Source organism: Pinus tabuliformis, chromosome Q, assembly GCF_031772625.1.
Source record: "Pinus tabuliformis cultivar Carrire ecotype Pingquan chromosome Q, CPIR1, whole genome shotgun sequence".
Taxonomy (NCBI): Eukaryota; Viridiplantae; Streptophyta; class Pinopsida; order Pinales; family Pinaceae; genus Pinus; species Pinus tabuliformis.
In genome coordinates this window covers 217299960-217325271 of record NC_142296.1, presented here as the reverse complement: position 1 = coordinate 217325271, position 25312 = coordinate 217299960, and the positions used below count along the sequence as shown (strand labels likewise).

The window sequence follows — 25312 nt, the reverse complement described above, 5'->3', positions numbered from 1 at the left end:
TTTGAGTTTGACCTTAATGTGTTCAAGTCTCTGTTGCAGAAGGAACATTTTCGTGCCTTGAACAGGTAAATCTTCCTTCCACCATTTATCAATATTGGAGATGAAGTCAAGGTGAGTGAGCCAAACATTTTCAAACCTAAAAGGTCTGTTCCTCGGAGTGCCAATAAAAGAAGCTTCTAGCTGAATCGGCCAGTGGTCCGACCCTCCAAAAGGAAGGATAAAAGCATTCAAGTTAGGTCCAGAGAGGAAGAGGTTCTCCGAGATGATGAATCTATCTAGTTTTGAGGCAACTTGGGAAGCTCCTTCCCTCTTATTTTTCCATGCGAAGGTTCCATTTGCTGTTTCTAAGTCCACTAGCCTCAAGTTGATTAGGAAGTTCTGGAAAGCAATAGAGTCTCTTCCTATTACTCTAGTTCCTCCTTTTTTTCCGTGAGAGATTTGATCATGTTGAAATCTCCACCCAGAATCCAGGGCATTATTGGGTGTCTCTCCCTTAGCTCCTCTAGTGAGGTGAGAAGCTTGAGTTTGTCTTCAGGTTTTTGAAGACCATAGACATTTGTGGCCATATAGATTTCCTTGTCACCCAAAAAGGTTGGATAACCATTGAAAGGTAGTTCCTAGATGCTTCCGTATCCAAAATGCCAAATTTTTAAGGAGTCCAAAGAGTAAGAATCCCACCCGTTGTGTTATTGGCTTTGACTTCTAGGTGCTCATATTTACTAAGCCATTTGTTATGTATCTTCCGGACTTTATCTATGGAACATTTTGTTTCCTGTATGAACACCATATCTGGGTTTTCTTCTTTTAATCTGTTGCTAAGATTCCTCTGTTTCCTTTTACTTCCTAGACCCCTGATATTCCAAGTTGTGAGCATCATAATGATGGGTTTTTGAATAAGTAACTGGTGAGATCTTTCATCTTACCTGAGTTGATCATGAGCTTTCCACACTCTGTTAGCAGCTCATTTTGTCTTTTTCTTCCTCTTTTCCTGCCTGGGTTTTTGGCCGAGTGTCCTGATATTTCCTCCATTGATTTGACCCCTCTATGGTCTTGGCTTTCATGGCTTCTTTTGATTCCTGAGGCTTTTGTCTGAGATCTCCAGAGGAAGAGCTGTTGTACTCTGTCAAACTCCTCTTGTGGTAGGGAGTCTATCCCTTTGTTGGTTCCCTGGTTTAAGAATTTTTCTAGATCAAGATTCTCCCTCTCAAGAATCTCATGTAGTTCTTGGTCCTCTGTCCCAACTTCACTTGGGGTCATCTCCTGGTCCCTACTTAGTTCCATGTTGCTTGGTATGGTTTCTTGTTGTTCGTTGTTTTCCTGTATTATTTCCATGTTGTCCTCCTTTTTCTTCTCTTTAGGATGGTTGTCTACTGTAACGACCTTTCCAATCCCCCCCCTTCTTCTTCTAAAATTTCAAAACTGTTGCGACTTGATAGCTTGTTTTCACTATGTTTCTTCTGGTACTTTCTTCCCCCTCCTTTCCCTCTGCCTCCCATCTTGGTGAATCCTTCAGGATCTTTGCCTGTGTTGGTTCTCGGATTATCCTCCCTTTTGTTTTGTGGGCAGTCTCTAAATAGGTGCCCATGTTCATGACATTTCCAACATCTAAAAGGGACATGTTCATAGTCCACCGCCTGTACCCATTCCTCATCATAAACTTCTATGACAACTTCATCCGAGAGTGCTCCCGATAGATCCATTTCCACACATATTCGTGCGAAGGAGGTATATTTACCTCGCAGAGTTGCCTCTGATATTTTTAGAAAATGTCCTAATTTATTTCCTATAGCTTTTAAGGATTCAGGCAGCCAATAATCTAGAGGTAGGGAGTAAAGTCTTATCCATACCGGGACCGATGTGAACGTTTCTCGCTCCGGGACAAAGTTCATTACCCAGGGTCGCATATATAGTCCTGCAGCATAGAAATAGGGTCCTCCTTCAAACACTCTGTCTTTGTCCTCTAGGCTAGTGAAAACCATTGTGAAGAAACCCTTGGACCCTAGATGCAGAGTTATATCTCCCTTTGGTTTCCAGTTGTTTCTTATCCATGTGTACAGATTCTTCTCTGTGGGCCATATACCCATAAACTTGCATATAATAGCATACGTCACCATGTGATCTCTGTGCACCTGCAGTGCAGGATCATTCAGAACCACCCGGGGTTTGATGGTTGACTTGGGCTTACAGGGTCCTGCTGCAGATTTGTACACATTTTTCTGACTGTCGTCTCTGGTCTCTCCTCCCTTCTGACCGCCTCGTGAGTTTCTTCCTATTCATCAGCTTTGCTGCTTTCCGGTTCTTTTGAGTCTGTCTTCTTTTTTCCGGCCTCCAAGGGTTTCCTAAATCCATTCAAACTCGTTTCCCTGCTTCTATTTGATACGACGTTACTGTAGGAGGGAGTGGAACTCCCTCCTCCTAGCCCCTCCATTGTTACCAGCTCACTCCTGTTGCTCCCTGTTCTAAACCCTAGCTCCATTCCCCGTCAGATCTCTCTCCAGGTTGTGTATATCTCATCGGTGATAATCAATTCAATAGTAATTAATGTTTGAATATTATGATACATTATTAATTTATTTTTAATATTATTAAATTAATAATTATTTTAAAAGATTTATATAGAAGTTTTATATTTAAAATTTTAAATACAATTTTTTATTTTATATAAAGTTAATTAATATTTATCAATAATATATTAATTCTGATATTAATCATCTAACAAATATTTCTATAAGTATTATGTATAAAAACTATATATTTAAAAATTAATATATATTTTTTCCAAATAAATTTAATTTTTAAAATTATAAAATATTTTATATTGTTTATACTTGTTGTGTCCAGATCCTGGCTTTTCAAAAAACTGGCGAATCTGTATCCGAATCCGAATCAGTATTCGGATCCAGATCCTGATAACTTAGCTTTTTTCCTTTTAATGTTTGTCTAGTTGGGCACTAGCCCAGAATAGGTGTCTAATATGCATTTTGTGGTAATGTTAAATTCTTAAAGTAAAAGCGAAGAATGTCACTTTTACTTAAATTTTTAACATTACCATGAAATGACTCAGGACATTTGACAGTGGTTTTGACCTCATTGGATTTCATATGGAGAAAATAGAATTTTAGATCTCACTCAAAATCCAGTAGACTTAACACTTTTCCAATATTTGAGGATTGGGGGGATTGCAACGCTACATTGAATTTTCTCGTGTACGAGGGTATGGAACTAGTATTTAATCAAGAGCACCAAGTCCTCTATGTACCTTGATGTTAGTGTCATTGGTTGTCAAACTCCTCAGTAATGACTCATGAGCATACTAAAAAAAAACCCATCACAAACAAAATTTTGACTTGACATGCTATGATTTTTCTATCTTATTTTAACGCTTAGAGGGTGATATTGATGACGAAGATCCCAATATAGGAAATGATTTTGATAATATGTAGGTATTTGTTGTAGCGTAATATTTTTTTGGATGCGAAAGGCCATGTGGAGTTTGTTTGCTGATGTATTTTTGGTTTAGATATTGATTGGACTCGGTGCTATTTTGGTTATATGCACCCTTACATGTTATATAAATGAGAACTTTTGCTTATTTGTGTATAAATGGTTTGGATCAATGTTGTAGTAATCGTTACTGGCGTAATATCAGCGAGGGAAAAAATCGGAGAAATTAAAACAAACAAACAAACAAAAAAATTCGGAAAAATCGGAAAATAATCGGGAAAAAATCGTAAAATACAAAAATATTCATTTTTTTCAATTTTTTTAATATCTAAAGCATCTACAACATAAAATAAATACATTGACACATAAATATGATAAAAGAACTAATATATAAGATGTGTAATATCATTTCCAGTGCTACATCACACATAACAGTGAATCATGTCCTGAATAGTCAATCCTAACTCCTGAGTCCCAACTTAGCCTCAAAATATCAACAAAAAATATAATAATGTATCTCATATCATGAGTCATAATGTCATATACAATGAAATGAACCAAATAACTAATACCATTGATTTCCTCTACCCTTCTTGCGAGAAAATGCAAAAGCTTTCCCTCTAGATGTAGATGCCAATGGAGTTGGCAGTGGACTCAGTTGTGCCCTAGAAGCTGAAGAACTAGGAGCTACAAGAGGTAGACCACGTCCTCTACTAGTGACAAGGGTAGCCTAGGTAGGTTGTGTCACCTCCTCCTCCTCATCATCAAAAAATCGGCAAAATTACACACACACACAAAAAAAATAAAATAAAAAATCCAAGATTTTTTCCCAAAAAATAGCAATTTTTTAGTAATAATCGTGATAATTTCAAGTTATCACGATTATTTTGCGATTTTTTGCGGAAAAAGAAAATCACGTAATAATCAAGCGATAATATTGCCATTTTCAAAAAACCGCGATTTTTCGATATTATCACGATTTTCGCAACACTGGTTTGGATTCATATGGATGCACATGAATATATATGTTTTTCTTTAAAATTTGAATATTTTATGTGTTTTTGGTTAACCAATTTCCATACAAGCCCGACCGATTCCCAATCCGAGGGTCTATCGGTTCAATGATTGGTCCGGTTCTAATAACTATGATCTGGAGTCTATGAGAACGAACACGAAATTGTCCCAACAGGATCCTAAGTGAATGCATCCAATGTCGACATGTGTAAGGGGGGCAGACTATGATACCATCCTATAACTCCATAAAGTGCTCTAGGTAGAAGGACATCTTCGAGCTCAAACTCATTCGAGGTGAGGTCCAAGTGACCTAAATGTACAATCTGTAAATATCCTATCTAATGGCCTGCTTTAGTACCTGTTGAGTCAGTAAGGGGTGGCTCAACACATCGAGGGAGAAACTGAATGGGGGTAGGCACTCTAAGGAGATAGTCAACAACTAGAAGTTGAGAAGCCTATGAGAACCAACCTCAAGCCTGTCCTGACGAGGGGGGAGATTTGAGGCAAGAGCCTCTGTTAAGCAAAGAGCAAGATAGGGGTACTTCTCTCTCCCGATGTCTGAGAGACAGACAAAACTCTATGAAGGAAATAAACCAAACGGAAAATGATCTCAAGGCGAAATGGGTGGATATCGAACTCTACCTGAATAATGGTTTATGAAATTGTCTACTTACAACGGATGATGCATCTAAAAAGCAGGGTTTGCACTCTCTCCGGGCTACCTCAATCTATCTACAACAAGCTCGATCCCTAGACTTACAAGCCATAAAAATCTTTGGGTCTAATAAGTTTGGATGAAATATCTTGAAACTGACTTTAAAAACACTCTCTCACTAAAGGCTAGGGAATCATATCCTTTGCTAAGCCGAGGCTGGAGTGCCTGTCGCATACCAAAACAAGGTCATGTGAATTGTACCCCCAAGTAGGTGTAAGCAATGGTGATCTCAATCAACGCCCCGATAGTAGAAATGTAAGTCTATAAGAGATTTCTTCGATGCATTAAAGACCAGAACCTTGGTTTTACCCAAGTTGACTGTCAATTATTGAAGATCACAATATCTAGGTAATGCATTGAACTGTCTTTGTAATCCCTCAGGAGAAGAAGCCAACAAGACCAAGTCATCGACAAAAAGGAGCAAAATCAGCACTTGGTGTAGAAGACAATATAAATCCCGAAGAGGGTCGGCAAGAGGGGGTAACCATGTTTGACTCTGATGGTACTTTGGATGAAATCAGAAAGGCCATTTGCCATCTTGAGCCATCCCAAGACTGACTCATACAGTCTCATAATGGCTGCCAATGTCGCAGAGCCTTTGGAACAAGGCCTCCCTTGGAATTGTGTCAAATGCTCTTCGGAAGTCTACAAAGCAATTGTAGACCTTCAAAGAGCGATGAACTGAGTTTAACTGACGGCAGAAAAACTAGAAATACACTAAGATTGGTGTATGCATGCTCACACTCTGCTCCCCTACATAACTGTGCCTCCTTCATGCTGCTGCGCACAAGAACCTACACAAACAGCTGCTGCAGGGACCTGCACTGAATGCGCTCTTTCTCCTACTGCTGTACCTGCTGATCGTGTGCACCCTGGTGCAGTGGAGAAGACTTTCTGAGCTAAACCAGGTAAAATCTAACAGTAAACAAAGCTTATAACCACACTCATTTACATCTCAGTTAACATCTTCAACTTAGCTCTCTATATCAACTTATTTACCATGAAAATTGCCTCTACACCCTAGGTACAAGAATAATTGAAAGGAGACAACTTAGAACACAATTATATCCCTTGCTATGTATAATTGACTTCAATAACTTTAACCCTTCAGTCACTAACAAACCATCTAATAACAAGAAAAAATTGTTTTCCAATACTCATTGCCTTTGAAAGAGGTATACCATTGCAAAACACAATAGATGCTAGTGAATACAAATCAAAATGTTGGCCGTATTTACAACTGCTGTGCGCTAGATATGAAGACTTGTATATGAATCCCATAGAGGAACAGCAAAGAAAAATAGAAGGGAATAATGAAGAATCAAATAATATATCCAAAACAGAATTAAGAGATCTGAAAGGGTGAATAGAGAGAGAGGAGAATGGTCACATAAATAGAATGCCTGCATGGCAAGGAAAACAGACAAATAGACCACCAGAGAAGACGGTGATAGTAGATCAAATGTTTTTCTAGGGCATTAAGGAGAATGATACAAGCATAAGGAGACAGATATAAGGCAATCATGCAAATGTGGTGAATACCAGAAATGGAAAAATGCTGGGGAAAATATAGCATGTCTCGGTTATGGTAGGCAGCCAGGCTGAGTGGAAAGGAGGTAACAAGAAAGAAAAAGTTCCACAGCTGGTTAGTAACAGATTAGTAAGGTAAAGAATTGGGTGGGAAGAAAACAAGGATGCTGATGAGGAAGTATATATAAGGATTTATACAGTGAAGGGATGGATACATCAAGAATAAAAGTTGCATGGGGGATGACAGGAAGACTAGGGTAGAGAAAGGGGCATTGACATAGTCAGGAATATAAGAAGTATGAGGAACATTAACAGTTGCCCTGGAGGAGGACATTTATAGCACATGTTAATTTGAGATGGCAGAGAGAGTGCGAATAACAGGGGAAGAGGGAGATATGAGTATGAATAAAAAGCCACATGAACTTGATTCAAGCATCCTTGCAAATATGTCCATGTTCCACATATCCTTCATTATTGCTTTTGGTTCCAATCCGAGATAAAATATCCGCAGCGTCAGCTACAATGGCAGTATAGTTCAGCCATTTCAAAAGAATTTATTTTTAAACACTGCTTCTTCTTAATGTTATGCTTCATATCATGTGCAATTTACTCATAACAGTTAACAAGTTAATCATCAAAACAAAGATACCAGTACTGCTGTGATCCAAATGTCAAACTGATGGAAGATTTTAAAAATGCCAGCTGCCCAGCATGTGACTTCCATAGACTGGCTATAAATATTCACACAGAAATAACAGATTATTCTGGAATCTTGTTGGTGGAATGGAGCTTCTGGCTTCCTAGATAGTTAAGCAATCAATGTCCAGCGAACATTCAAATGTACAAACTATATGCAAGTCTCTGGATTAAAATTGTAAAAGGCTTCAAATGATCCTTTCACAGGAGAGCCCTTGGACATCTGTATAGCCAAAGGATGGAAGCATTTTGTGATTTTCTAATTCCTTCACATTACTTTTGTAGCAATAAACTTTTATATATGACATACACACCTGACATCCTTTGCTAGCCTTCCACTGTCATAAAAGACACTCTCAGCAAATTGCAACCAAACAGCAACCTTGCAATATCTATCGCTGGACTCCCAATATGTGATTTACATGCTTCTGTTCGTCTTCTACATTAGAATGCCAGCAGGTTTGCAAATGCTTTTGTTCCTGGGAATACTGGGTTTTATGCACTTTATTTTTATTTGTTAAATGGAAATGGATAGAGATTGTAATAAAAGAGGCTGCAGCCATTTATGCACTTTATTTTTATTTTTTAAATGGAAATGGATAGAGATTGTAATAAAAGAGGCTGCAGCCATTTATGCACTTTAATTTCAGAACAGGAGTTATATCAGCATTATTGTCTTGTCTATTATTGTTTCTTTGCCTACAACTCAATAGACAATGGCAAAGACAGATAAAATGATACAGGAATGGACTTATAACAGAAATCAAATTGGCATCAATTTTTACTTAAATGATAATACACTTGCACTGCTTTGTCTGCAGTTGTTCCATCTCAGGTAGAACAAAATAACAAGAAATCTAATAAATCAGGAGAGACAGAAAGTAATATTTTCCGTGTAGCTTTCATTTTCTCTACAAAAGAACTGAAATGGGTGAGTAGAATATCTAAGTCGAGAAATTTGGAATGCATCACTTACAGAAGAAGCTAGATCATCTTCCTTGAGTGTTTTTGCCACTCCAAAATCACCTGCATATGCTTTTTTGAGTAATAAGAAAGTTGTCGTTTCAAAAGCTAGATCAACATAGATGCATCTCACTCTAAACGATAATAGGAGCACAAGCACTGTTCACTATATCCTTTCATTTTTCAATTGCAAAAAGGAAATTGAAAGCTGCATCCCTTTACAAAAAGATGCAGGGAAATCCAAAAAATAAAAAACAGGCACTGCTGGCTGTATATGTTGCTTCACGATAGTGTAGAGTGATTGTTATAGAAAACTAGCAATCTTTGTATATGCAACTTACCAAGTCGAACATCATGCTCCTTGGTTAAAAATATGTTAGAACACTGGACCAAACAAAATGTATTTAAATCAGACCAACCCTCAATAACTAGTCATAAACGAGAAAATATTTACAAAAAACAGTGTAAGATGGTACAGGTTATACATTTTGAAAACTTAAGATGGCTAGGAAAGCATAACCATAAATGAAAACAACATTTAGTGAACAAGATATCAGGAATGACATGAGCACAATTCGCTCACCTTCACATCTCTGTGAAGAACATAATTTGAGTGCAGATATTCCACAGCCAACAGCATCTGTGTAAACCATTTCAACAGTTTCTGACAAGGCAACAAAGAATAACAGTCAGCATCACACTGGGAAAGTACAAACACACCTGAGTAATCTAATTGGGAGAAAACCAACCTCCTCCGGAAATAATGTCCCATTTGATTTCTTAATCATCTCAGCCCTGCACTTGCAAGCATGGTAGTAAAAGTTTGTTACAAAGCATGTTAGGAGACATAAGATTGCACTGCATCCAGATTTCCTAAAACAATCACAAGAACAGGCTGCATTAAAATCAAAATAATAAGTTTGCTTACATGTCTCCACCTTCACAATATCCCGTTACAATGCAGACATAGCATCCCTGAAACAATATACAAAACAAAAGGAGATTACAGAAATAATTGCAACAGGTAATTCTAAACTAAAAATTGAGCAAGCAATATAGCTCAAGCAAATATCAAGTGTTAAGCAAGCTAAAAAGGCAGGAAAACAAAAGACTGTATTCTTGCAACTGATAAAATAATAGATTCTTGCAAATAACACAATAAATGTGTGCACAGAAAGCATTCCAAGTATAGAGAAGAGGAACTTAAAATTCAGTTGTTGAGAAGCTTCCTATGAAGACACAAGTAGTTGGGACCGTATTCTTGCAAATAATAAAACAATAAATTCTTGCAAATAAAGTTTCTCACAGATAGCACTGCAAGTACAGATAGCATTGCAAGTACAGAGAAGAGGAAAATAAAATTCAGTTGTTGAGAAGCTTTATGAAGACACAAGTAGTTGGGATTTACTGATACTATAAAATATTTGTTGAAGCACACTACTGATGTGGACAAGCTCGATTCGAAGTTTAGGCACACCCACCTTTTCCACCCAAGCTTCTTTATACTCCACAATATAAGGATGTTTAATACGCGCAATTAAAGCCATCTGGAGACATTACAATGCATTATCTTGGTAAGAAAATACCTGAAACGATGTTTGAATCAAAAATTTATCGGGAAAGTTTTTGAAATGTCAAGCTCGTACTGCGAATTCATGAATTAATGTGGATAATTCACAGAGAATACCGGAGAGTAATAACAGAAAACGAACACTGAATACTGGACCGTAATAACAGAAAACGAACACCTAATACTGGACCGTAATGACAGTAAACGGACACCTAATAGCAGAGTGGAAAGAAAATCAAATTTGCGTCAAAGTTTGGAGCCAACGGTGAAGATCAATTGATTTTACTAGGTTAGAAAAATGCCGAACACAAAATTTATCGAATTCCATTAATGCTGCAGATGGACGGTATGCATAGAATATAAATTAAAATTGATCAATGTATCTACCGGCAAAGACTCAACATGACCAGGCGTGAAGGATCGGTGTCGATATTCAAGAAAAGCAACTAAGAGGAGTAAAGATAAAATACCTCCTGATGCGCCGAGCGTCGGCATCTGTCAGTCTGTCGAGCAAGACGGATCTTCTTTAAAACATACCTGAAAATCAAGACGAAAACAATTTAGCTGCTGTTGGAAGTTCATTTTTCAGTTTTTACTAAATTACACCTCTGTTCCTTCAGCACGGGCAAGTTCTAGAAGGCGAAAGTCGAGAATCCTGAAAAATCTAAAAGATTTTAGTGTGTCAACTACCGAGCACGGCCAGATAGTTTTTTTTGCGGAATTAAGCCCCAGAACTTCTTACATTCCAAGCTTATGTCCATGCACCTTCAAATGACTACAAAACTTTAGTGTAACAGACTACACAGCGTGCATTGATAGAAACTTTGGAGCATTAAATCCTAAAATTCCTCGAATTCGAGGGATCTTTAAAGGCCACAAATCCTTACTTCTTTTTCTCCGTTTTGTGATGAACAAGAATCGCTGCACCGAATGCCCCACGGCCAATCTGTTCCATTATCTCATACTGTTCCATTCTCGACTCCATTGCTCGTCAGATCCAGCTCTCTACTCTCCAAGCTTACCAATATTCCTTAATATCTAGACACCTAACCTTCCTTTCTCTTGTTCTGAATAGCGTTCCGTTTGCAAAGAGTGAACAATTATCCACAGCTGCTACAAGTTACCGGCCCTAACGAAAGCGCGTGAAGTACAGAGACTCGACCCTCCCGTCCCGCTGGTCGCCAGGTTAAATGGCCAAATGCGGGCCTTGTCAGACATTTGAGCCACAAATATATTTAGCCTCATTCCCATTTTCTTCCTCATAATGCTTGTACTCGGCAAGAATGGAACACCACACGTTCCGCAAAAATTATTTCAGCGAACATTAATGAAGCAAAATTTCAGCATAACGCTTCTTTTACTGCCTGCTTCATCGTCGGTCAAGCTTTACCAGCATCATTATTCATTATTCAAGCTCAAGCAGATTCGACCTCGAACACCAGTCCAGTAGCGGAGCTGACGTTATGAGTGAGTCCTAAGTGGCCTGCCTGCCGTAATGTCGGCCAGATTTTCCACCAAGGCGCACAGCTGGATGGCTGGTTTCGTCCAGCTAAGCATTCAAACCTCACACTACCCTGCACACTAGAGAGTACTTACACCTACAAACGACGGGTCGGGCCCATGGCCGATCAACATCACGTGCTTCCTGCCTATATTCAGACACCATTGCTCTGTGGCTCCCCTGGAATGTGTGGGCCTGCCTGTTTAATTAAAGCTGGACAGCCATGTGGATTCTAAAGCCCTCCGCGACTAGCCGCTGAACGGAGCGCGGAGGGTAGACGCCAAGTGCCGACTACCGTGGAACGGTGAACAGCCCGCCGTCGCGTAAAAATAACGGCGACGAAGCCCGGATACCGTTGAAACCGGCGACCGGAATTTGAGTGATGAGAAGTCCATGTGCGCTCCCCTACCCCTTCCAAGTTCCCATGTGCGAATCCTATAATTCATTTTCTTTGGATTTTTCCACAACGCATTCCACATGCTGCCCCGCTTCCGCAGTGGTTTAATTTGGTATTAATCTCCATGACGAAGGGAACATTTTCCACCACCCCATTAAGTTATTTTAGGTGAACTATCGCTTTACTCTAGATTTTTGGATAAGCAGAAATATCTGTGTCGGGCTCATTATCCTTGTATACTTCATATGTCTATTATGTTTGTACTTCTCACCTGTCTCCTATGTCTATTATGTTTTTATCTTTCGACCAATTTAGTATTTATTATATGACAACAAAATAAGTGTTGACTATGGAATAGGGGATAAATCTGAATTTAAAAAACTCAAATTAGGCTAAAATTATGGAAAATATTTTTAAATTAATAAAATATTATATGTGATATATAGATATTTTATTAAAAAATATAGATAGATATTAAAGGGAAATGGACAAATTTACGAGAAAAGATGATGAAAGACTAGTAAAAAATATAGATAAATATTAAAGTGAAATGGATAAATTTATAAAACAAGATGGTAAAGATTAGGTCTGGGTATGTTTTAAAATTGTTTTTGTTTGGGTAAGAGATAGTGTTTCTCATACATCTAGAAACATCTAAGAGGAGTGAAAGCATGTTTGTTTGGGTAAGAGTTAGTATTTCTTGGATATAAGGAAACATCTTAATGGTCCAAAATCCAGAGACATCTAAAATAAGTGAAAGAATGTCTTTTATGAATTGCCAACGGTTAATTCTATGACAGTTTCTTTGAATAAAAGTGATGAATCAACTTATATTTACAAATAATAACCAATAATAATTGTTCCAATACTACTTTGATAACCAAAATTCTTATATTGTATTTAAAAGAAAAATATATATATATATTTATATTTATATATATTCTAATAGAATTATAATTATAAACTTATTAAGAATTTCAATAAGAATTATGTTTTTTATTTAATAAATTTATATTAAAATAATAAATTAATAAAATAAATTTGGAATGATATTTAATGGATTTACATTAATAGAAAATGGTATGTAAAAAAAAAAACAAAAATTCCGAACGTTTATTTAAATATTAAAAGTTCTTATTTTTCGTTTCTTTCTGGCCGAACAGTGAAGAGGGGAAAAAGAATAAGTCAATTTAATGCACTGACCAGGGATCTTGAATACTATTGAATGAGCTCACAAGGGATATCGAGTAGCATTCAATGAACTTATATTTGGAGTGAATATAAGTTTTAGTGTTGGTTTGAATATTAGTTGAGGAGTATTCAATGAATTTACAGAAGTGAAATTTTGTTTTTTTTTTTTTTTTTTGAAATTTTTGTTTGGTTTTTTGTTTTTTTTACAATGGAAAAATTATCATAATAATTATTTGGTGGTTTGTAAGTGTAAGGTTTTATTTGTGTTAAATATTTTTGGGTCTTGGGTCATTAACTTTTTTCCTTATGTTTAAGGAAAACGAGTTCTTAGCCAAGCAAAAATACCTTAAAAGGTGAATGTGAGTGTTAGTGTTGGTTTGAATTATTATTTTTTAATTGGAATACTTTATATTTATAAGTCGCATATTTGTTATGTGTATATCCAAATCTTCCAATACAATCTTGATGACCCATAGGGTTTCATTAGTGCCAGATGTCTCTAGGTCTTGTGCCATTAACTTGTTTCCTTGAGTCTGAGAAAGACGAGTTCTTAGCCAAGCAAAAACACATTAAGAGATCAATGTGAGTGTTAGTGTTGGTTTGAATTATTTTATTTTATTTTTATTTTTTAATTGGAATACTTTATATTTATTAGCAGGAAAAAAAAGTTGCATAGTCGTTATGTGTATATCCAAATCTTCCAATACAATCTTGATAATCTATAGAAAATAAAGAGATAGAGCAATAATATGCTTCTCAAGATAGTAAAATATAATAATATAGTTTCTTCACCAGTAATTTTCCAACCATATGAGATAGCACCAAAATGAAAATATGGTAGTTATGTCCATATCCCTCATATCCAAGAACAAGAGGCACCTCTAGTACATCATAACTTCCAATATTCCTCACATACAATACTTAACCATTCTGCGCATAGAAATAAAACAGAACAACACATCCAAAGTACCTTATTCAGCAAAACTTCTAAGCCCATAACTTTATCACTCATAGAAGGCAATTTGAATCGTGCTAACCCCAACCAATAAGCAAAAAGGCCAAGAATTTTATCATGCATAAAAAGCAATTTGAACGGTACTCACACCAACAAATAATGACTTAACCAATCCATATAGCCATGAGCAAACTTAACATCACTAATTGAAACATAACCATATATTGGCTATCCATATACGCCATGAGCAAACTTAACATCACTAATTGAAACATAACCATATATTGGCTAAATATAAAACCATCCGAGGATCCATGCCACAAAGGAAACCACACTTATAAAGTGAAGTGTTGTAGTGACATGAATCCATCCAGCGATTTTGGGCAAAAAAAAAAAAAAAAAACCAGCCTTAAAACACCAACAAAGCTTATGATTATATTTTTTTTTGTTTTTATTTTTAAGAGATTTTTTGGAATTTTAAATTTTTTATAATCTAGAGATTTCAAGAGTTTTTGAGAAGGCTAAATCTTTTCAATATTCAAAAATATATTTTAAATAATAAAAATTCACAATCTTACCAAAAAAAAATTAAAATTAAATTATAGTAAAAAATAAAATATCTAATAATTAAATTCCATTTTACTTTATGTCATATATTTAAACAATGTAATAAAACAAAAACATTTAAATAGCATGTATCTGGCCTAGAATAGAAGGTGATGGGGCCTACTATAAAGTCAATCAGTGGTGATGAGTGACGTGAAAGTTATTGGTTTGAGACACAATGGACAAAAATCTAGCATGTCAAGGGTTGGTGTGGTCAAAGTAGAATGCAATCCCCAAATGACTTTGACAACTTAGATCTAAAAACTCACACAACTTAACAAACTATATATATAAATAATCATGTTTTTTAAATATATAATTATAAATATATATATATATATATATATAATCATTTTTTAAATATATAATAATGATAAATATTAAGAAAAGATAAATTAAATTTGTTTAGTTAATTTGTTTTCTAAAATGTTTTTTTAACTTTGATTATTTATTTTTTTAATTTAATTATTTGATCTTTGTATATTTTTAATAAAATTATTTATTTATTAACTTATTTTATATAATTATTATTTTAAATAAACAAATTACCTACCTAGTAAAAATAAATGTTAATATTTCTTAATACATAGAAAAAAACGAAGAGTATCATTTTAATTTAATTTATGTTACCTTTAAATAACATATGTATATAGTTTATGGGAGATGAGATAATTGAATAATAATATGAGAATTTTAAAATATATATTTTTAATGAGATTTAATTTTAAATATTTTTAATAATAAAAATTGAAAAGGGAATTATATTTAATAATAATTAAAATAAGAATATAAATTTAAATGGTTAATTTAATTAATTCAAAAAATTAATAAATTATATATCTATATATAAGATGTATTTAGTAATTATTTTTTTTAATTTTAATCGTTTAATGTTAAATTTATGTGAAAATTAATTTATATATATATATATATATATATTATAAAGTTCCTCGATTGAATTGTGAAATATATTTAATAGTCAATTTTTTTTATAATCTTTATCATTAAATATTAAATTTATATAAAAATTAACCAACATATAACTATGCATCTGGAAAATATCACACTTAAATGGTGACAAAACCTCTTGGAACCCAAAGATCCCTTCACCAAATTCTACATTGAGATCTCTCATAATACTCTAGGCAGCGAAACTCACACCCCCATGGTAAAAGATAAATGAGATGGCATTTTATGAATCTCATCAACATAGATTCTACTTACTAGATTTAGAATAAAGTGGAAGTTCATAGCCATGCCAATTTGTAGTCAAAATGTATTACAAGTTTTTTTTCAGAGAGAAAAACATCATGGATTATATTAAGAGAATATAAAGTTTTGTTACATAACATGGCCGTTACCATACCGTTTTGTTAGAGTTTTAGCATAAAGTCTTTAATTTTTGTTGGAAGTTAGAGATAATCTGATGTGGCGCATTTGTTGGTGCTGTTGATGCCACCTAAGTGCCATCTAATTTTTATTTATAGATTGACCTAGAAAAATCATGGTGAGTCATATCGAAATTGGTAGTTTTCAATCATAATATCTATTTAGATTTATCACTTATTTAATAAATTATTTTTAAAATATAAAACAGTAAATTTTTATTTTACAAAATAACATTTAAAATACTTAAAATATTAAAAATATTTCTAAATTTTATTTAAAAATAATATTAAAAACTATAAATAAAAAGTAGAAAAGAAAAAATTATATCCCTGACATAAAAGAAATCACTCTCATGCTAAAGCATTTTTTTATTGGGAAGTTATAAATTTAATTTCCTTAGACGTTTTCTGGATTAGGTTTAGATTAATTTGGCCCAAAAAAAATAGTATTTTCCGAAACACTTCACTTAATTTTTGACTGTGAAAAAAAAAACATTCAGATTTTTAGAAATTGCTATGATAATATCTTAGTTTAATTTGCACATTAAATTATTTATATCCGGAAACTTAACATGGGCTGAGCAAAGCAACCGGTGTAATAACAGTAAAAATGTGCAAATAAATACTCCCTATTTTTAGGGTCGAATTATTGGTTTTTGTCACTTTTAAATTCTGCCTTTAATTCTTCCTACTCATCACAACCATTCAGTGTTCATTGTTCATCGAGCTCGGCGTGAATTTCGGCACATGCATCGAGATTTAATAAAGTTGTGATGGGCAAGCATGTGGTGGATATTAAAAGAAGTCTCCATTATAAAGGTTGCTCTCATTGCTCCGGATTAGTTGAAAAAAAATATTTTTTTATTTTAATTAACCATTAGCAAATTATTCTGGTGTACTTGTTTCTTTCACGGTAATAAAATAAAATAAGAGATTCTTTCTTTTTAATATTGTGGGGTATTACATCTCCCAATGCGAGGAGAGCGGATTTAGTTGTTACCAAGATCGCTGCACGGCATCTCACTGTCCAAGTTGTACCACAGCTGCCTAGAAGGCTAAAGAAGAATATAAGGTTTTATCGTATCTAACACCATGATAATTTAAGAATAGTTTATTTTAAAAAATTGTTAATATTAATTTTATTTTTAATTAAATAGTTATTATTAATGATTTTGAAAATTAAATTCATAGATGGAATTATTTTTTTATGGTTAATTTTAGTTAAAATTACCTAGATATTTTTAAAATTTTAAATTTAAATTTAAATTGTTTAATTTGTAAAAATAGAATGTCTCACCATTTTTCAAGGTATTAAATCCAATTTTACATTCAAAAATACATTTTAAACAAAAAATAACAATCTTACTTAAAATTATATTTCAAAATACCGATAAAAAACTATTTCATATATAAATCAGACTACTTATTAAAAATAATTTATTTAAAAAATAATAATATTCCTCCTACTTTTAATTATTTAAATACTGCATATCAAAACATGACCTTGGCTATGAAAATTGAAATCTGTGTCTCTAAAGTCGGTGACGAAAATAAACTCAGTGTTTTACTATAAATTTCCCATATAAAGGATAGTGTTGAAAATAAACTTATTTGTAAATGTTCCATATAAAAGACACTGATATTTGTTAATATATTTTTTAATATTTTATAAAATAAAAATTAAGGTAAGCAACTTAAAGATACATTTTTCGATGAACGAAGAAATTTTGTGACAGTAAGCTGTAATCGAGAGATTTTGTAAAATTGATTGGAAATATTTTTTTATTAGTAGAATAAATTTTTATAGATATGTGAGTAAAGTAATTAAAAATATTTTTTATTATTAGAATAAAGGTGGTTTTATAGTGAAGTACTTAAAAATATAGAAAGAAATTATTTTAACATTTATGAGGGTAAAGATAGTCTATAGGACAGATTGCTTTTTCATGTGCTTGATGTATTCGGCTTTTTTTCTGTGAAGCTTCAAAATAAATGCTCTCAACTTTTGGACAAACCCATCGCTAAATAGATTATCCCAAGAGCTAGTTGCCAGCATATCTGCATAACTTTCCCTGTTGTCTTTGAAGGCCTCACATTCTAAAATGAAATGTTTTTCTGTTTCCACTTTTCCGAAAGAACAAAAAATGCATATGCTTTCCTCCCACACTTCCTTTGGCGTTTTCCAGCGCCCTGTTTCACAACGGAGTTGATGAGAATTAGTCCTTAACTGAGCAATAAGAATTTTGGCTCTCCAAGAGATATTGGCCTCTATGTATGCTTTTGGTTGATGACTATGAGTGGGATTAAACACTTCAATATAGTAATTTTTCTTTCATCCTAGCTCCTTATCCCAAGTACGTTTGTGGAACTTTTCCATAACAAAAGCTTTTATCTCTTTGTTGTTTATGGGACACGCGTTCAAGCAAATACCCCATTTACTAAACCATTTGTTATTTTGTTGCATCCATGTTTTTTTGCTCTTGCACAATCTATCATTAAAGACAACGTTAGGCCATCTACCCTCTTCCATTTGCTCAATTTTTTTTAAATACCTTATGACTACTCCATAGCAATTGCTTCAATAGGAGTAGTCCCTGTTTCACTTAACAAGATATCATAAGGAACTACACTTTTAATCTTAAATTTGTTTGTAATCAAATGCTTCTGAATTTTCTCAATTTGTCTCCACTGCATATCGAATGTACTACTGGCCCATAGTTCACAACCATAGAAAATCACCGAAATCACTAGAAGCCCAAAAAGAGTTTGAGTGGTTTTCCAATCCCATAACTCTGCCTCTCTACACCTATTTTGAAAAGCATAAAATGCTTTCCAACCCCCCAAAGTTCTTTTCTTTCTACAACCATTCCAACTTAAATTTTTGTTGAAGTCAATTCCGAGGTATTTGTAATCCGCAACTTCTTCCAGAATGTTGCCTTCAAAGTAGAATTTATGCTGGTTATGTTTTCTTTTCTTAGAGAAGACCACTACTTTCGTTTTGTTGATATTGACTTGCATCCCCACACTTCTACAAAAATGCTCAAGGGATAGTAAGTGCTCTTGCAAACCAAGAGTTGATTTAGCAATCAGAATAAGGTCATATGCATACAATAGAAGCCTTATAACAAACTTGCCCAAATAGATACCATCACCCCCTTGTGAATTTAACCACTCCTCAACCTTGTCGATATATAAACCAAAAAGGGTAGGAGACAGTGGGAAACCTTGCTTGACACCGATATCGCTTCTAAAACTTTCAGAAATGCCTGTTGAAGTCCTAATTTTGACTTTCACCTCTTCATACAACCTACGCACATTTGCTCTCAAATGTTTAGGAACCCCAAGTTCCTCCATTATGTGCCAAAGCTTATCCCTAGGAACCGAGTCAAACGCTTTTGGACAAACCCCTCGCTAAATAGATTATCCCAATAGCTAGTTTCCAACATATCTGCATAACTTTCCATGTTGTCTTTGAAGGCCTCGCATTCTAAAATGAAATGTTTTTTGTTTCCCCTTTTCCGGAAGAACAAAAAATGCATACTCTTTCCTCCCACACTTCCTTTGGCCTTTGATGAGGTTAAAGATAGCCTATAGGACAGATTGCTTCTTCATGTGCTTGATGTATTAGGCCTTTTTTCCGTGAAGCTTCAAAATAAATGCTCCCAACTTTTCGACAAACCCCTTGCTAAATAGATTATCCCAAGAGCTCGTTGCTAGCATATCTACATAACTTTCCATGTTGTCTTTGAAGGCCTCACATTCTAAAATGAAATGTTTTTCTGTTTCCACTTTTCCGAAAGAACAAAAAATGCATACTCTTTCCTCCCACACTTCCTTTGGCCTTTTCCAGCGCCCTGTTTCACAACAGAGTTGATGAGAATTAGTCCTTAACTGAGCAATAAGAATTTTGGCTCTCCAATAGATATTGGCCTCTATGTATGCTTTTGGTTGATGACTATGAGTGGGATTAAACACTTCAATATAGTCATTTTTCTTTCATCCTAGCTCCTTATCCCAAGTACGCTTGTGGAACTTTTTCATAACAAAAGCTTTTATCTCTTTGTTGTTTATGGGACACGCGTTCAAGCAAATACCCCATTTACTAAACCACTTGTTATTTTGTTGCATCCAAGTTTTTTTGCTCTTGCACAATCTATCATTAAAGACAACCTTAGGCCATCTACCCTCTTCCATTTGCTCAATTTTTTTTAAAGACCTTATGACTCGCACCATAGAAATTGCTTCAATAGGAGCAGTCCCTGTTTCACTTAACAAGATATCATACGGAATTGCGCTTTTAATCTTAAATTTGTTTGTAATCAAACGCTTCTGAATTTTCTCAATTTGTCTCCATTGCATATCGAATGTACCACTGGCCCATAGTTCACAACCATAGAGAATCACCGAAATCACTAGAAGCCCAAAAAGAGTTTGAGTGGTTTTCTAGTCCCATAACTCTGCCTCTCTACACCTATTTTGAAAAGCATAAAATGCTTTCCAACCCCCCAAAGTTCTTTTCTTTCTACAACCATTCCAACTTAGATTTTCGTTGAAGTCAATTTCGAGGTATTTGTAATCCACAACTTCTTCCATAATGTTACCTTCAAAGTAGAATTTATGTTGGTTATGTTTTCTTTTCTTAGATAAGACCACTACTTTCATTTTGTTGATATTGATTTGCATCCCCACACTTCTACAAAAATGCTCAAGGGATAGTAAGCGCTCTTGCAAACCAAGAGTTGATTTAGCAATCAGAATAAGGTCATCTGCATACAAAAGAAGCCTTATAACAAACTTGCCCAAATAGATACCATCACCCCCTTGCGAATTTAATCACTCCTCAACCTTGTCGATATATAAACCAAAAAGGGTAGGAGACAGTGGGCAACCTTGCTTGACACATATATCGCTTCTAAAACTTTCAAAAATGCCTGTTAAAGTTCTAATTTTGACTTTCACCTCTTCATACAGCCTACACACATTTGCTCTCAAATGTTTAGGAACCCCAAGTTCCTCCATTCTGTGCCAAAGCTTATCCCTAGGAACCGAGTCAAACACTTTTCTGAAGTCAACAAAGCAAAAAAAAACTTCTTCCTTTTTCTCCCAAACTTTTTCAATGATGTGCCTTAAAGTTATACAATGATCAACTATGGAATGTTTAGGTCTAAAACCTGCTTGCCCTTTAGCACGCTTATCTCTTTCTTCTACCCACTTTCTAATTTTGTTTCCCAGTATGCTTCCAAATAAATTTGCAAATAAAGGGTTTATCATGATGGTCCTATAATTGGAGGGATTATTGACGTCACAACTCTTGAAAAGAGGTATTGCTAGACTAGTTGTCCAATATGTGGGGAGCCATTGTTGTATGATGTTGTTGAAGATTTTTGTAATGTGAGGTGCAAGAATTTTTGAGCCCCACTTTAGATATTTTGCTTGGAGTTCAACTAAGTCTTTTGCTTTTCCAACACCCAACTTCTTGATACCCATCTCTACCTCTTGTACCGTGAAGAGATTAGTATCAGTGTTGACCAAGGGAGGAGGGTCAAATTTGGGAACCTGCTCATAGAGTTGTCTTGCATAGTCAAACCATTTAGAAGCTGTAATATTATTTCCAATTTGTATCTTTTTCGGTTCGAGCTCTTTCCAAAATAATTTGGGATTCTTTTTCCCAAGGAAGATTACTTCTTCCTGAAACCATGAAATCGGCATTTTTCTTGCTTAATAACTGCTTGTAAGCTTTGAGCTTTATGTTATCATTGTTTGAATCTTTCCACATTCTCCTTGCCTTTTTGCATTCCTCGTCAAACCAAGCATTAACCGGAAAGCAATTTGTTTCAGACTTCTTAATTTTTGCTCTTTTGCACTTTGCGAGTGCGCAATGAATTAAATGTGTTAAGTCATGACTATGAAGGTTGTGAATTGTAATTGTCTCCTTCTCAAAGAGCCTCTCTAGCGTTATTTTAAAGGTATTACAATTTTCTAGGGTCAAAAGAATTCTGCCTTGTGGGAGATTTTGTTGGATATGTTGAATTTTTTACTCTAATTGTTTATTTCCAATCCAAGAGAAACATAAATAAATTGGCTTGTGACCTGATTTCAAGTCCCATAGCTGATATATATTGTGTTTTTTAATACTGGAAATTCGTGAAAGATTTTACATCTATTTAATGGTAATTTTCTTTATTAATAAAGAGTTTTAATTGAAGTCTATGGGGCCTTGAATAGATGGTGATCAGAAATTTTGTTAAGGCACTCCTTGATGTGAATTCACTGGTTCAATTCCCCGCCTTGAACTAGATGATATATTGAACATGATGAAGATATAATCTTGCTAAGCTTACGAAAAAAAATTATTTGAAAAAAATCGAGAAAAAAATATTTAAAAAATAAGTTGTCTTATTTTAATAAATATAAATTTTATTTATATAATATAATTAATTTTTTATAAAGATAAAATTAATTTTACATATATTTACTTAATTTTTGTTTTTCTAATAATTTAAATTGTTTTGTTAATGTAAATTTTATTAGGTTAAAAAAGACTAAATTTATTATATTAACAATTTTTATTTTAATTATAATATAGCAATTTTTTTTTATAAGAAATTCATGTTTGAGAACGCCAAAAATATTTACTAAAAGATTTTTCAAGCTACAAATATCAAATGCTAAGATTTTTTTAATCTTAAATTTGTTTGTAATCAAATGCTTCTGAATTTTCTCAATTTGTCTCCACTGCATATCGGATGTGCCACTGGCCCATAGTTCACAACCATAGAGAATCACCGAAATCACTAGAAGCCCAAAAAGAGTTTGAGTGGTTTTCCAGTCCCATAACTCTGCCTCTCTACACCTATTTTGAAAGGCATAAAATGCTTTCCAACCCCCCAAAGTTCTTTTCTTTCTACAACCATTCCAACTTAGATTTTTGTTGAAGTCAATTTCAAGGTATTTGTAATCCACAACTTCTTCCATAATGTTGCCTTGAAAGTAGAATGTATGTTGGTTATGTTTTCTTTTCTTAGAGAATACCACTACTTTAATTTTGTTGATAATGACTTGCATCCCCACACTTCTACAAAAATGCTCAAGGGATAGTAAGTGCTCTTGCAAACCAAGAGTTGATTTAGCAATCAGAATAAGGTCATCTGCATACAAAAGGAACCTTATAACAAACTTGCCCAAATAGATACCATCACCCCCTTGCGAATTTAATCACTCCTCAACCTTGTTGATATATAAACCAAAAAGGGTAGGAGACAGTGGGCAACCTTGCTTGACACAGATATCGCTTCTAAAACTTTCAAAAATGCCTGTTAAAGTTCTAATTTTGACTTTCACCTCTTTATACAGCCTACACACATTTGCTCTCAAATGTTTAGGAACCCCAAGTTCCTCCATTCTGTGCCAAAGCTTATCCCTGGGAACCAAGTCAAACACTTTTCTGAAGTCAACAAAGCAACAAAAGACTTCTTCCTTTTTCTCCCAAACTTTTTCAATGATGTGCCTTAAAGTTATACAATGATCAACTATGGAATGTTTAGGTCTAAAACCTGCTTGCCCTTTAGCACACTTATCTCTTTCTTCTGCCCACTTTCTAATTTTGTTTCCCAGTATGCTTCCAAATAGCTTTGCAAATAAAGGGTTTATCATGATGGTCCTATAATTGGAGGGATTATTGACATCACCGCTCTTGAAAAGAGGTATTGCCAGACTAGTTGTCCAATCTGTGGGGAGCCCTTGTTGTATGATGTTGTTGAGGATTTTTGTAATGTGAGGTGCAAGAATCTTTGAGCCCCACTTTAGATATTCTGCTTAGAGTTCAACTAAGTCTTTTACTTCTCCAACACCCAACTTCTTGATACCCATCTCTACCTCTTGTACCGTGAAGAGATTAGTATCAGTGTTGACCAAGGGGGGAGGGTCAAATTTGGGAACCTGCTCATAGAATTGTCTTGCATAGTCAAACCATTTAGAAGCTGTAATATTATTTCCAATTTGTATCTTTTTCGGTTGGAGCTCCTTCCAAAATAATTTGGGATTCTTTTTCCCAAGGAAGATTACTTCTTCCCTCCTTGAAACCATGAAATCGACATTTCTTGCTTAATAACTGCTTGTAAGCTTTGAGCTTTATGTTATCATTGTTTGACTCTTTCCACATTCTCCTTGCCTTTTGCATTCCTCGTCAAACCAAGCATTAACCGGAAAGCAATTTGTTTCAGACTTCTTAATTTTTTCTCTTTTGCACTTTGCAAGTGCGCATTGAATTAAATGTGTTAAGTCATGACTATGAAGGTTGTGAATTGTAATTTTCTCCTTCTCGAAGAGCCTCTCTAGCGTTATTTTAAAGGTATTACAATTTTCTAGGGTCAAAAGAATTTAGCCTTGTGGGAGATTCCGTTGGATATGCTGAATTTTTTACTCTAATTGTTTATTTCCAATACAAGAGAAACATAAATAAATTGGCTTGTGCCCTGATTTCAAGTCCCATAGCTGATATATATTGTGTTTTTTTTAATACTGGAAATTTGTGAAAGATTTTACATCTATTTAATGATAATTCTCTTTATTAATAAAGAGTTTTAATTGAAGTCTATGGGGTCTTTAATAGATGGTGATCATATATTTTGTTAAGGCACTCCTTGATGTGAATTCACTGGTTCAATTCCCCGCCTTGAACTAGATGATATATTGAACATGATGAAGATATAATCTTGCTAAACTTACGAAAAAAATTATTTTAAAAAAATCGAGAAAAAAATATTTATAAAATAAGTTATCTTATTTTATTAAATATAAATTTTATTTATTTAATATAATTAATTTTTTATAAAGATAAAATTAATTTTACATATATTTACTTAATTTTTGTTTTTCTAATAATTTAAATTAACTTTACATATATTTACTTAATTTTTGTTTTTCTAATAATTTAAATTGTTTTGTTAATGTAAATTTTATTATGTTAAAGAACACTAAATTTATTATATTAACAACTTTTATTTTAATTATAATATAGCAATTTTTTTAATAAGAAATTCATGTTTGAGAACGCCAAAAAGATTTACTAAAAGATTTTTCAAGCTACAAATATCATATCTTATTTGTGTTGCTTGAGTTTTAACAGAACCCAAAACCAACTTACTACCAAGGTTACATGCCTTTTAAGATCCTTGAACATTTAAATTGCATAATAGACACTAGGCCTATGCGTTGGAGACACCACCATTGCAACTTTCTCCTTCCTCGAAGGGAGGTGAAGGAACATTTAGATCAAGTAAGTTATTGATAATGTGACTAACCAAATTAAGGAATTTCCATTATGCATAGCATTTTAGTTTT

The 25312-nt window shown here is 34.1% G+C and overlaps 1 protein-coding gene across 3 annotated transcripts in view; it reads right to left on the bottom strand.

The window, feature by feature from the left end:
* LOC149218983 (uncharacterized) overlaps positions 1-11499 on the bottom strand; it is a 78475-nt gene extending 66976 nt beyond the window's left edge. The window contains exons 1-8 of one of the 3 annotated variants that reach the window (XM_089384190.1): positions 10820-11497; positions 10403-10469; positions 9844-9909; positions 9291-9337; positions 9112-9157; positions 8946-9026; positions 8704-8746; positions 8376-8434 (exon numbers count right to left, since the gene is read on the bottom strand). In XM_089384190.1, the coding sequence (XP_089240316.1) occupies positions 8376-8434; positions 8704-8746; positions 8946-9026; positions 9112-9157; positions 9291-9337; positions 9844-9909; positions 10403-10469; positions 10820-10917 (507 nt within the window). In that variant the 5' untranslated portion in view covers positions 10918-11497. Of the gene's footprint in view, positions 1-8375; positions 8435-8703; positions 8747-8945; positions 9027-9111; positions 9158-9290; positions 9338-9843; positions 9910-10402; positions 10470-10819 lie in introns of all 3 variants that reach the window. The other 2 variants (XM_089384191.1, XM_089384193.1) reach the window with 2 other exon arrangements.
* Between the last annotated feature and the right edge of the window lie 13813 nt (positions 11500-25312).